General features: G+C 62.0%; 2 protein-coding genes across 2 annotated transcripts in view; one reads left to right on the top strand and one right to left on the bottom strand.

Moving 5' to 3' along the window:
• The window catches only part of MUC1 (mucin 1, cell surface associated), a 5427-nt gene extending 2714 nt beyond the window's left edge, over positions 1-2713 (top strand). Inside the window, exons 3-8 of the mRNA XM_034667509.1 lie at positions 59-470; positions 577-632; positions 774-910; positions 1059-1180; positions 1259-1408; positions 2347-2713. Of these exons, the coding sequence (XP_034523400.1) occupies positions 59-470; positions 577-632; positions 774-910; positions 1059-1180; positions 1259-1408; positions 2347-2421 (952 nt within the window). The 3' untranslated portion in view covers positions 2422-2713. The remainder of the gene's footprint in view (positions 1-58; positions 471-576; positions 633-773; positions 911-1058; positions 1181-1258; positions 1409-2346) is intronic.
• A 799-nt stretch (positions 2714-3512) lies between these two features.
• TRIM46 (tripartite motif containing 46) lies at positions 3513-11113 on the bottom strand. The gene is made up of 9 exons (XM_034667505.1): positions 10825-11113; positions 10268-10611; positions 9490-9633; positions 9277-9372; positions 8341-8594; positions 7967-8088; positions 6665-6967; positions 5637-5934; positions 3513-4657 (listed from the first exon to the last, which is right to left on the bottom strand). The coding sequence occupies exons 1-9, from the start codon at positions 11078-11080 to the stop codon at positions 4264-4266; spliced, it is 2211 nt and encodes a 736-aa protein (XP_034523396.1). The 5' UTR covers positions 11081-11113; the 3' UTR covers positions 3513-4263.
• Positions 11114-11123: the final 10 nt, after the last annotated feature.

Below are 11123 nucleotides of genomic sequence, written 5' to 3' on the forward strand. Positions count from 1 at the left end.
CCCCCAGCCCCCCGCCCCCGACCAGCGGCCCGGCCTCCACCCCGGCACGCCACAGCGCCTCACCCCCGACCAGCGGCCCGGCCTCCAGCTCGGCCTCCACCCCGGGACGCCACAGCGCCTCACCCCCGACCAGCGGCGCGGCCTCCAGCTCGGCCTCCACCCCGGCACGCCACAGCGCCTCACCCCCGACCAGCGGCCCGGCCTCCAGCTCGGCCTCCACCCCGGCACGCCACAGCGCCTCACCCCTGACCAGCAGCCCGGCCAGCCACGGCATCAGGACTACTGCCAGCACCACTCGCCATAGCAGAGAACCCCTCACGTCCTCCAATAGCAGCACTTCTCCGCAGTTTTCTGTGCGGATCTCCTTGTTCTTCCTGTCCTTTTCCATTGGGAACCTCCAGTTTGACTCTTCCCTGGAAGATCCCAGCACTAGCTACTACCAGGGGCTGCAGAGAAACATTTCTGAGTTGGTGAGTGGGTGTCTTTTCTGTCCCGTGCTCTGTGTTCACCCCGCAGCTGGCTCCAGACGGCCTGACCTGTTTGCCTCAATCCTCCTTCCTTCTCCTCTCACCCCAGCTTTTGCAGATTTATGAACAGCAAGGTTTTCTGGGCCTCTCCAATATCAAGTTCAGGTACAGTTCTGGGCTGGATGGTGTGGGGGGGAGGGGCCGGGGTTGCCGAGGCTGGGGGGAGGATGGCTGCCCTCGTGGCTGGGGGCATTGCTGACCCAAAGCTGGGACCCGTGGCTGAGTGGCCCGTTTCCCTGTGAGCAGACCAGGATCTGTGCTGGTGGAGTCAGCCCTGGCCTTCAGAAAGGGCTCCGTTGACACCTGCGGCGTGAAGACCCAGTTTGAAGAGCGCGGGAGAGATCTACTAGACAGATACGACCTGTCCATCTCAGGTGTTACTGGTGAGGCCACTGTCCCCAGCTGCTGCCCAGCACCTCGCCTGCAGGCCCCCTCTCTCCAGCACCTGCGTTCCTGCTCTTCCCCAGGGAGCTAGGAGGGGGAGGGTCACCTCCTTTGGGAGAATATTCTGACCAAGATCCTTCTGTTTAGTGCAAGACGTGTCATTCCCTTCCTCTGGCCAGTCCAGGTCTGGGGTACCTGGCTGGGCCGTCGCCTTGCTGGTGCTGGTCTGTGTCCTGGTCGCACTCGCCATCATCTGTGTCATTGCCATGGTAAGTGTTTGGTTTCCAGGCCTGACCAGAGGTCCCCTGCTAGCAGGAACCGCACCCCATAACGTCCTATTTCCCCAGACTGTGTGTCAGTGCCGCCGGAAGAACTGCGGGCAGCTGGACATCTTTCCGACCCGAGACGCCTACCATCCTATGAGCGAGTACCCCACCTACCACACCCACGGGCGCTATGTGCCGCCTGGCAGCGGCAGACGCAGCCCCTATGAGGAGGTTAGGAGGGGCCCCACAGGGGCAGGGAGGCAGAGGCTGGGGTTGGCAGGGCTTCTGAGAGCCCAGAGAACGTGAGAGGCTGCAGTGGGCCTGGCAGCCGGGGGTGGGGGGTGGTCAGAGGGACTGGGGGCGGGGAAGGCCTGGGGAAGGGACCTTGGGAGGAAGGGGATCTCAACAGAGAGTGTCTCTACTAACTACATTTCCAGAACAGCCTTTACTGCTCTGCTGAACTCAGCCACAGCTGCTGGGACCTGAGAGGACACGCATGGGGCACCCGGGGGAGCCCTTCATGCAGGACTCAGGAGGGAATGAGCACGTGTGCCCCCACTCAGCGCCTAGGAGTGGAGGGTTGCTTTAGAAAGACTAGCGGGGGGGGGGGGTGTCTTGATGTGGGGGAGGAAGTCTCACCCAGTCAGGTGAACTTGGTGCCATGGGGTACTTGGGAGTCTCAAGGAAGCAAGGAGCCCTTCTCCTCCTTTCCTCCCCTGGCCTTTCACTCCAGGACCTAGTAAATAATTACTTTCGGTCACCTGGGCCTGGAGCGCCACTCTGGGTGGGGGAGGGGAGTTCCCTTTTCAGGACCCTGTTTTCCTTCGACCTAGGGACTTCCTTCTCCCAGCTTTACAGAGACCTGCTTGGGCTGGAGGAGCAGAGGATGGAAAGAGAAAGGGGCAGTGGGGGAGGACAAGGGAGCTGATGAGAGCCAAGAGAGCCAAGGGGAGGGGGTGAAGGGGAGCAGGGGGGGAGGAGCAGCCCTGGGCCCTGTTTACAGTCACCTGGCTGCCAGTAGAGCCGGGCAGGTGCTCTCCCAATTAACCCTTTGAGAGTTAGATCCGGGACCTATTACCCCAGCTTGGGGTGTGATCTGGGAGCCCTGGGAGGCACTTTCTCCCAGGAAAGCTACTGCCTCTCAACCTGGGTCTCATCTTCCCACCTAGGTCTCTGCAGGCAACGGGGGCAGCGGCCTCTCTTATGTGAACCCGAACCCATCAGCCACTTCTGCCAACTTGTAGAAGCACGTTGCCCGGCCTGGCGACCAGATGCCAGTGCCACATGCCTCCCCTGGGCTCCTCACTGCCAGAGTCCTCTCCACTCAACTCTGTTCTGGGCTGGTGAGTGGGGAGTTCAGGTGAGCTGTTCACAGGCCCCACCAGGTCCCCTGCCCTGCTGAAGCCCATCCGAGCCCCTTGGGGACAGGCCTGGGACAGTGGCTCCCAGGAGGAACAGACCGGGGAAACCCCAGATGGAAGTGCGAACCAGACTGGGGCTGAATAAAATGGGGACCTCCTCTGTGCTGACTGCCAACTTTGGATCTGTCATCTGTGACCCATAGACCCGGCGGGGGGGTTTGGAAGAGGTCTTTGAGGGAGATGGGGGGGAAGAAGGAAAGAGTAGGGTTCATTTGGAAAGCAGGAGACGTGGACAGGAGATGACATTGGGGCACAGGTCACCTCTTCCCATCCCTGCTGGCACAAGAGGAAGGAGGAAATGAAACTGAGTTGGCTTGGAGGCCAGTGTGACCCAGCCGGGCCTGCACCCACCGGGAGCGCTCTCCCGACCTGGGCTGGGGGCTGGCAGCAGCCACGCCCTCACCTCCCCTTGGCTCGGTGCCCCCAGTGCCTCTATTCTTAGCTGGCAGAGTGTGAAGTAAGTGTGTGGGCAGCGATAACAGGCAGAGTCAACATGGCCGTGATAAGCACAGCATCAGATCCGGACGCTGGCACCCGGCCCGGCCTCCTCCCTGGCTGGCGGGGTCTACTGCAGGCACCCTGGGAATGGGGAAGTGGTTCTGGTTCCCCGACCCCTTTGGGCCCAGGCGCGGTGCGCGCCCCCCTCACCCCATGCCCTGGGGGCCTGGGCCCTGCCATGGCCAGCAGCTGCCAGTGCGATGCGCCCCCAGTAGGCCACCCATTGGCTGGGGCTTGAGCCAGAACATGTGTTGGGAGCAGGCTCGGGAGCACCTGCTTGGGCCCTCTTTCCCTCGGGCACCAGATCCTGTGAGCACCCTGCTCTGAGCAGTAGTGGGGCTCCCTGGGTCCTTCCCACCTGTCACACACCCAGCACAGAAATGAAAAGGGACGGTCAGGCGCAGGGAAGGCAGAGATGTGCCTGGCAACGTAGTTTATTGTTTATAAACCATGAAAATATCGGCTGTCGCTGGCACAGGCCTGGCAGTGCCCACTGTAGGGGCAGCAGGCCCCAGGGGCCGTGCCTAGCCCAACCCACCGGGGACACGCAACCTCGGCTGGGGCCCCCAGGGAGACTTGGCACGTTGACATATGGGTGCAGGACAGGGTGAAGCATGCAAGAGGGAGGAGGAGAAATACAGGCATGCGGCTGAGGGGTTTGGGGACCCCAGCAACTCAAGCAGGATGACAGGGTCCTCTTCTCCTCACCAGGGAGTGCCTGGGCAATGTCCGGCCAAAAAGTCTGCCTACCCCAAGGCTGAAGTTCAGCATCGATGGGGCAGGGAGCTTGGCGGGCAGAGGGCAGAGCGCAGAGCTGGGGTCATGCCCGGTGTTAGGGTGCCCTCCCTCCTAGTCAGCCCAGGGAGGGGCACAGGATAGCGATGGGGAAGGGGCTCTCTCCGTGACTTGGGTAGGATGTCAGGGGCAGGGTGTGGGCCAGAGACTTGGTGGGGGCTGGGGCATGACTTAACAGGCAATGGAGAGAATGGGGGACATCTAGGAAGGTGAGCAGGGGAGAGTCCCTTGATCAAAAGAAGGCCCCGGGAATACACATACACAGGATAAGGGACAGGACCACATAGTAGGAAGAGTAGAGAGAAGCTGCCGGAGGAATAACCCAGCTCCAGCAGGCCTAGAGGGCCGGGGCCCAGAAGGGGCCAGAAAGGGTCAGTCCAGCTTGGCAAAGCCCCCGATGGTGACCTTCCTCTCAGGCTTAGTGCCCACTGGCTCCTGGAGCTGCACTGCACCACCCCCGATGAAGCAGAAGGCAGGGCATACGGGCCCCGAGCAGTCCAGAGGGCACTCCAGCAGCCCGCGGAAGGACACGGCATCCAGGAAAGACACGCGGCCCCGCTCATAGTCCAGGCAGATGCCCAGGCGGGGCGGCAGGGGCACGGTGCAGCTGGCTGCGGGGCCATCCCGCCCCGTCAGCCCTGCATTGGAGCTGGCCCCGGACCCCAGCAGGATCTTGCCCATGCCGATGGTCAGGAAAGCGAAGGGCGGAGATGCCTCCACTGTGGCATCCTCGGCACCACTGTCGTGCCCGCTGTCCGGATCGTACCTGCAGGAGCGGAGTTGGGTTGGAGAGTGTTGGGGGAGGGGGAAGGAGTGGGGCACGGTGGGGGGGGCAGAGGGCTGAGACATTGGGGAGCAAGTGGTTGAAAGGATCGATTTGGGGTCCCGGGAGGACGTGTGGAGGTCCTGGGTGGAGAGTTAGAATATGGGGCTGGGGTGTGAGTCCAGCGGGAAAGGAGTATCGAAAGCAGGCACGTTGGCAGGAGAGGTGGTGGAGAAGGAGGGATGGAGGTAAGGATCGGGCACCATGAAGAGATAGGAGACAAGAAGGTGGGGAGGAGGACCACATGGGGACATTGTGCTGGGAGGGTTGTGGGGAGGGTTCGAGAATGTTGAGGATAGGGCTTCGTCACTGAGGGACGGGACAGAAAGCTGTTGGGAAGGTGGGTGTCGGGAGAGAGGTGGTGGAGGTGGGGGTGGGGTGCCATGGGGTGGGGGCATTGGTGTTGGCGGAAAGAGCACTGAGAAGAAATGGGGTATTCAGGGATAGAGTGCCAGGAGGAAGGGTTCAGGGAGGCATAAGTGTTGGGGGGTGTTAAACAGCGTGTTGGCAGTAGAGGGGATGGAGTTGGACATTTTAAGGGTAGGATCTCAGGATGTTGAGGACAGACGTGGTGAAGGGAGGAGAGAGTGTTTCTCAGAGAAAGCGTGTTGGAACAGGATGTTGGGAGATGCAGAGGTTCTCAGAGAGAGATGCTGTGGTGGTCCTGAGGACAGATGGGAACCACTGGATGGCTCCCTCTCCTGCAGTCCTCTGCCCAGCCACAGGCTTCTCTGAAAACCAATTCTCTAACCACTTGCGCTAAGCCCACGCTTGCCCCGGCCACAGGCCCCATCCTGACATCCATGCTCCTAGATTCCCCCACTCCACCCCAACCAGCGAGAGCTCCCCTTGCCACCCCCATCCTGTCCCCAGCTCCCCCACCCAGGACCCCCACACTCCATCCCCTCCAGAGAGGCCTGACCTGGGGCTGATCACATCAGGGGCACCCTGGAAGCTTTCCTGAAGCTTGCTCTCCAGCCCGACGCCCACCTTGACCAAGTAGGAGGCTGGGTCGACGGCACAGGCCCAGTAGCTGCGGCCCTGGGTTACGGCCACATCTCCCAGGACCACGTCCACGCTCAGGTGGCAGCCAGTGAGCAGCCGCTCGGCAGCCAGCAGCAGGGGCAGCCCTGGAACACTCCGCACCGCTCGTTGGTCCTTACTGATGGCCAGCCGCTCTCGGCTGGTACCCCAGCGGCCGTCCAGGAAGAAGTGCAGGACTGCAGTGGGGGAGTGACAGAGAAAGGACTTGAGGGACAAACCCAGGCCGTGGAAGCCGTGAGCTGTCAGCAAAGGACACTGGTGGATTTCAGAATGTGAAACAAGCTGCCAAGGGGTGGGTAGGGGCTCCAGGGACCAGGGCTTGGAGAACTGCACGGGGGACACAAGGAGAAAAGAAGGGGGCACCTTAAATGGGCATGGGACTCCAGGAAGAATTTTAGTGGGGACTAGTGGGCCCAGAAACCAGTCTCCCAGACCCAGGTGACCTGCAGTGTTCTTCCCACCCCTCTCCCACTGGCGAGTCCCCACTGCTGCTCTGTCCCAGCTGGTGAGTGGCCCCTGCCACCGACCTACACCTTCCAGGGCACGCTCTGGTGCTCACGCCTGGCCCTTACACCCCATTTGGGCGGTGATGCTCCAATATTATGCCTGCACCCCAGGGGCCAGACTATTGTCTGGAGAGACGCCGTCCTAACCTTCACTGAGTCCTTACTATGAGCTGGAAGCTCACTGGCTTCATTCTCACAGCAATAACATTGTTATTATCGCTAAGAAAGAGGGGCTTGGGGTTCCGGGAGGGCAAGTGACTTGCCCAGAGCCACCGCTGGCTAGAAGCTCCAGAGTCGTTGAGCGTGCCCCACTGTGCTGTCTCCCCAGTGCCCGCCCAGCACCAGCTGTTAGTGCGGTGAGGTCCCAGCGTGCCCCGCGCCCGCCCACCTGTCCGCTCACCGGGTGCTGGGGGCGTGTGCAGGTGCACATCTTCACTGTACTCGCCATAGCCGGCCTTGTTGCAGCCCCGAACACGCAGCACGTACACAGAGCCTGTGTCAGGGTTCTCAAGCAGGGCACTGGTGCCCCTCACCTCCTCTCGCCGCTGCCAGCGGGCAGGACCCGGCTGGGCAGGCGCATCGGTGCGCCGGAACTCAATGGTATAGTGCCAGGCAGGTGGCGAGTGGGGGGGCAGCCGCCAGCACAGGAATATCTGGTCGTAGGCAAAGGTGCGTTGCGTGTCGATGACGGGAGCCTCGGGCACTGTGGGAAGAGACAGCGGGGGTCAGTCAGGACCTGGTCGCAGGCCTAACACGGAGGGCAGGCAGGAAAAGGGAAAGCAGCGGGGGCCGGGGGGGTGAGTGCGGGTGAGAGGGAACTGGGGGCAAGGCCATCTGGGTGCCGGGCAGGGAGGGGCAGGGCAGAGCCCAAGGGAGCAGGGGAGAGGCGGTGCGCATCCGGTAGGGGGCAGGAGGCCTCGTGAGGTCCTGGCCTGCCATCCTCCCAACTCCAGCCTTAGGGCAGTTGCTTCCCAATTCTGGGCCTCAGTTTCCTCCTCTTTCAAAAACGGTCTTAGACCAGATGGGGACCCTTGTTTGTAGGACCTTTTTTATTCTATGAGTAAAGAGGAGCCCTAGGGAAAGGCAGACAGAGGCCACTGGAAGCCAGGCAAAGAGCACTGGACGGGAAGGAGGGGCAGAGTAGGAGGGAGACAGATGCAAGAGCCAGCAAGGCAGAAAACAGGGGACAACAGAGGACAAGCGAAAGCTTGACGATGGCAGGAGACGAAGGTCAAGGGGAAGAGAAGGAAAGTCCAGAGGGCAAGAATCCCAAGGACAAAAGGTCAGAAGGGCAAGGATTAGGCAGGAGCTTAGGGCAGGCAGAGAGAGACAGAGGGCACTGGTGGAAGGTGGGAGGAGGACCAAGAGTTCAGTGAAGGCAGGACAGAGAAGGAAGCAATGAATGGGTGGCCGAGCTGTGAGGGGGCGGCAGGGCAGGGCCCCCGGGGCAGGGCCGCTGACTTGCCTGGGGTGCTCCGGAGCAGAGTCCGCGGTGGCCACAGCCTACAAACAAAGAGAGGGAGAAGCAGCGCTGAGCGCGGTGGGACGGTGTGGCCGGGTGGGCAAGGTGGGAGGGGCGGCTGGCCAGGCTGGGCAGGAGGCCAGGGAGGTCCCTGGTGGGCACTGCCCCCCGGGCCCGCTGCTGGGGAAGAAGGGAGGAAGGCAGTAACTGGGCGCGGGGCCACCCCGGCCACCTCCTTACCTTGCAGGAAGCTAAGCTCTGTCAGCATCTTCATCTCACGCCCTACGTCCAACTGACAATGGCGGAAAGAGGAGCTGGCAGCTGGCCGGAACGTCTGGAGGGCCTCCGTAGCTCGGGCAATCCTGGGATGGGGGCAGGCAAGGGTCAGGCACTCCCATCTGGGCAGCTGCCCTTCTTGTTTCTGTCTTGCTTGTCCCTAGAGCCTCGGCACCTGCTTTGGGTCACCTCCCAGTCCCTTCAGGTAAGCTGGATATCAGTCTGGCCTGGCGAAAATCCTCAGGACCCACCTCGCCGTGGGACAGCAGTACAGACACCGGCTCAGACACCGGCTGCACCCGTGACCCCTGCCCCCGGTAGCCCGCACCCCTGCGTACCTGCTATGCAGCTGCTTGGCCGCTTGCACGAAGCAAGGCTGGTCTGTCTCCTTAAGAACCTCCTGGGCATAGCCCACCAGACCTGAGCCATCCAGCAGGCTCCGGTGCTCCTGGATCTGGGCGCTGAGACGGGCCAGGCGCTCCTGCTGGCACTCCTTGATGGCCTGAAGCAGCGATGCGCGCTTCTCCTCCAGCACAGCCCCCAGGCCCCGCACCAGCTGGGACACCTCCTCCTTGGCCTGCTGACCACTCACCTGCCCAGAGAGCAGCGCTCAGTATCTCCTCGAGGGCAGCACCCGCGCCAGCCCCCCTGGGATCCCCAAAGATCCAGGGACACGCTACCCGGCTGCTCCCACAAGGCCAGGCCCCCGGCTCCAAAGACACCTGTACGCCCAGATGGGCTCGGCTCCTGACACTCGGGGCCACCCTTCCTGGATGCCCACACCTTCATCCTGACCCCGTAAGGAGTCCCCCAGATAAGAGACCATGACTAACAGGCTACCGCCCACTCGGACCACACTGCTGTGCCCTGCCTCTGGGCCATCCTTACTGCCCGTCCCCGTGTCAGCCCACGGCAGCTGATTCAAGCAGCCTGGCGGAAGGTGCCAGAGACGGAGCCTCACCCTAGCTCCAGGGATGTGTGTCATCCTCAGCGGGCGGCCAAGCCTAAGGGCATCTGAGCTCTGTACCCGAGGCTCTCCAAGCTGTCCTGATCCTGGGTGATAGCCACACTGTTCCCATCGTAGCCCCAAGGACAGCCTGGTCTGGGGCGCTGGTGTTCCTGCCAACCCGGTTTAACCAGAACCTCGACACAGCCATGGACCCCACACGGGCTTCCTGAGCTGTCAAGCAGGGGATTGGGCCAGGCCCTCCACAGCCCCTTCCTGCTTCCACTGCCGGGCGGGGCCCTGGGCCCACCTCCACGCCCTCCCTCACCTCAGTGTGCCGCACGGTCTCCTCCAGCTCACAGATCTGGGTCTGTACTGTGTCCTGGTTTCCCAGGATGTATGTCAGGCTCTTTGTCAGCTTGTCCTGAGGGGGAAGAAAGAGGTGGGCATCATGTCTAGCTCGGAGAAGCCGGCAGTTGGGAGGAGGTGTGAGAGGGTGCGCGTGTGGGTTGGCGCGGGCAGAGCGAGGCAGGGTCCTCACCTTGAGGGCCTGGTAGGCGCTGAGCACGGGTGTGATCTTGTGCCCTCCGTGGGTGCGCCTCACTCGGCAGAGCTGGCACACCAGCCGTTGGCATGTCTTGCAGTAATGGGTCACCTCTTCCTTGTGGTCCGGACACATCAGTCCCTAGGGACAGAAAGAGCAATGACATCATCGGCCAACGGTGGCTTTAAGGCTGCTGACCTAGCGCAGAAGCGGCGCGCAGCCTGGCTGGCGGGCGGGAGAGGGAAGAGAGGAGTCCCCCTGGGGTGCTCCACAGTGCCACCTGGTGGCCTGCACCGGAATGGAAGGGAGCGTCCCCGGCACCCTCCCTCCCTCCCACCTCCACAAGAGCGGTAACAGCAAGAATGATGATAATTAATCTCTGCCTTGTGGCTAATAATTAACCTTGTCCATCTTGCTCACTCCCATCCCCAATGCCGAGAATAGCACCAGGCGCACGGGTGCTGGATAAATATTTGCTCAATGAATGAATGAATGCAAACAGACCTTTTTAGCCCAGGGGTAACTTTCACAGACTACCTCCTGGGATCCTCTGGATAACCTCCGGGTGTGGGTGCTGTAAGGCAGATCTAATCATTCACTCACAGACAGGAAGATGGGGCTCCAAGAGGCTTAAACATTGATCCAGTCCCTCTTTGTAGTAGTTACAGAACAAGGAGCCTGGCAGTGGCAAGCTCTGCCCACCTCCCTTGGGAAGCACACCGTGCCCGCTCCCCACCCAGCCAGCACTGCCAGGCCCCCCTCTCCGCTGGCTCACCTTGGGGCGGAAGGAGAGGGTGGGCAGGGTGGGCTCGTGCTGGGCCTTCTGGGTGCCCCAGGGGTGGAAGAGCTTGAAACACTCGTTGCAGAAGGTGGCCCGGCACTCGGTGCAGCCCTTGGTGGCCTCTAGTGGCGGCGGCTTGCACAGCTGGCACAGGATGGCGCCACCCACACTCACGCTCTGGCGGTAGCGCTCCACCACACGCTCCAGGGTCAGGTTCCGGAACAGCCCCGCCAGGCCCCGCTCCCCCAGTTCCACATCACCCTGGCAGGCTGGGCATGGGAACATGATCACCTGGGGATGCAGAGCACCTCGCTTCCGCCCGGGATACGTCCCAAAGCCTGTGGAAGTGCCAGAGAGGGAGGGAGCTGAAAGTCACAGCTGGCCGAGCGTGGGCAAGTCCGTTCAATTCAAAAAATAATTTTTATTGTGCCAGGGCTCAGCTCCCATTAGAGCCTGTAGGAACAGTGTCTTTACCCTCAGCGAGACAGAGGCCCCGCACCGCGACGGACATCCCAGCATCCCCACCCCCACCCCACAGGACCCAGCCCCACCTGACTTAAGCAGCCGATCCAGGCGGTCTGGCTTAGGGAGAGTTCTGCGGGAGAGGCGGGGGCTTCGGGTGGAAGGGGTGGAAGCAGGAGAGGTGGGCTCGGAGCTGGGGTCTCCACCATGGCCTATATAGCCCTGCTGGCCCAGCACCTCCCGGGCACAGGCCTGGCACACATTGTGGGTACAGGGCAGCACCAGTGGCTGCTTGTACATCTCTTGACACACTGGGCACAGCAGTTCCTTCTCCATGTTCTTCATGCTTGTCTGTGGAGGGAGCAGGAGGTTGGGTCAGAGCACGGAC

Source organism: Ailuropoda melanoleuca, chromosome 8 (genome assembly GCF_002007445.2).
Source record: "Ailuropoda melanoleuca isolate Jingjing chromosome 8, ASM200744v2, whole genome shotgun sequence".
In the NCBI taxonomy this organism is placed as follows: domain Eukaryota; kingdom Metazoa; phylum Chordata; class Mammalia; order Carnivora; family Ursidae; genus Ailuropoda; species Ailuropoda melanoleuca.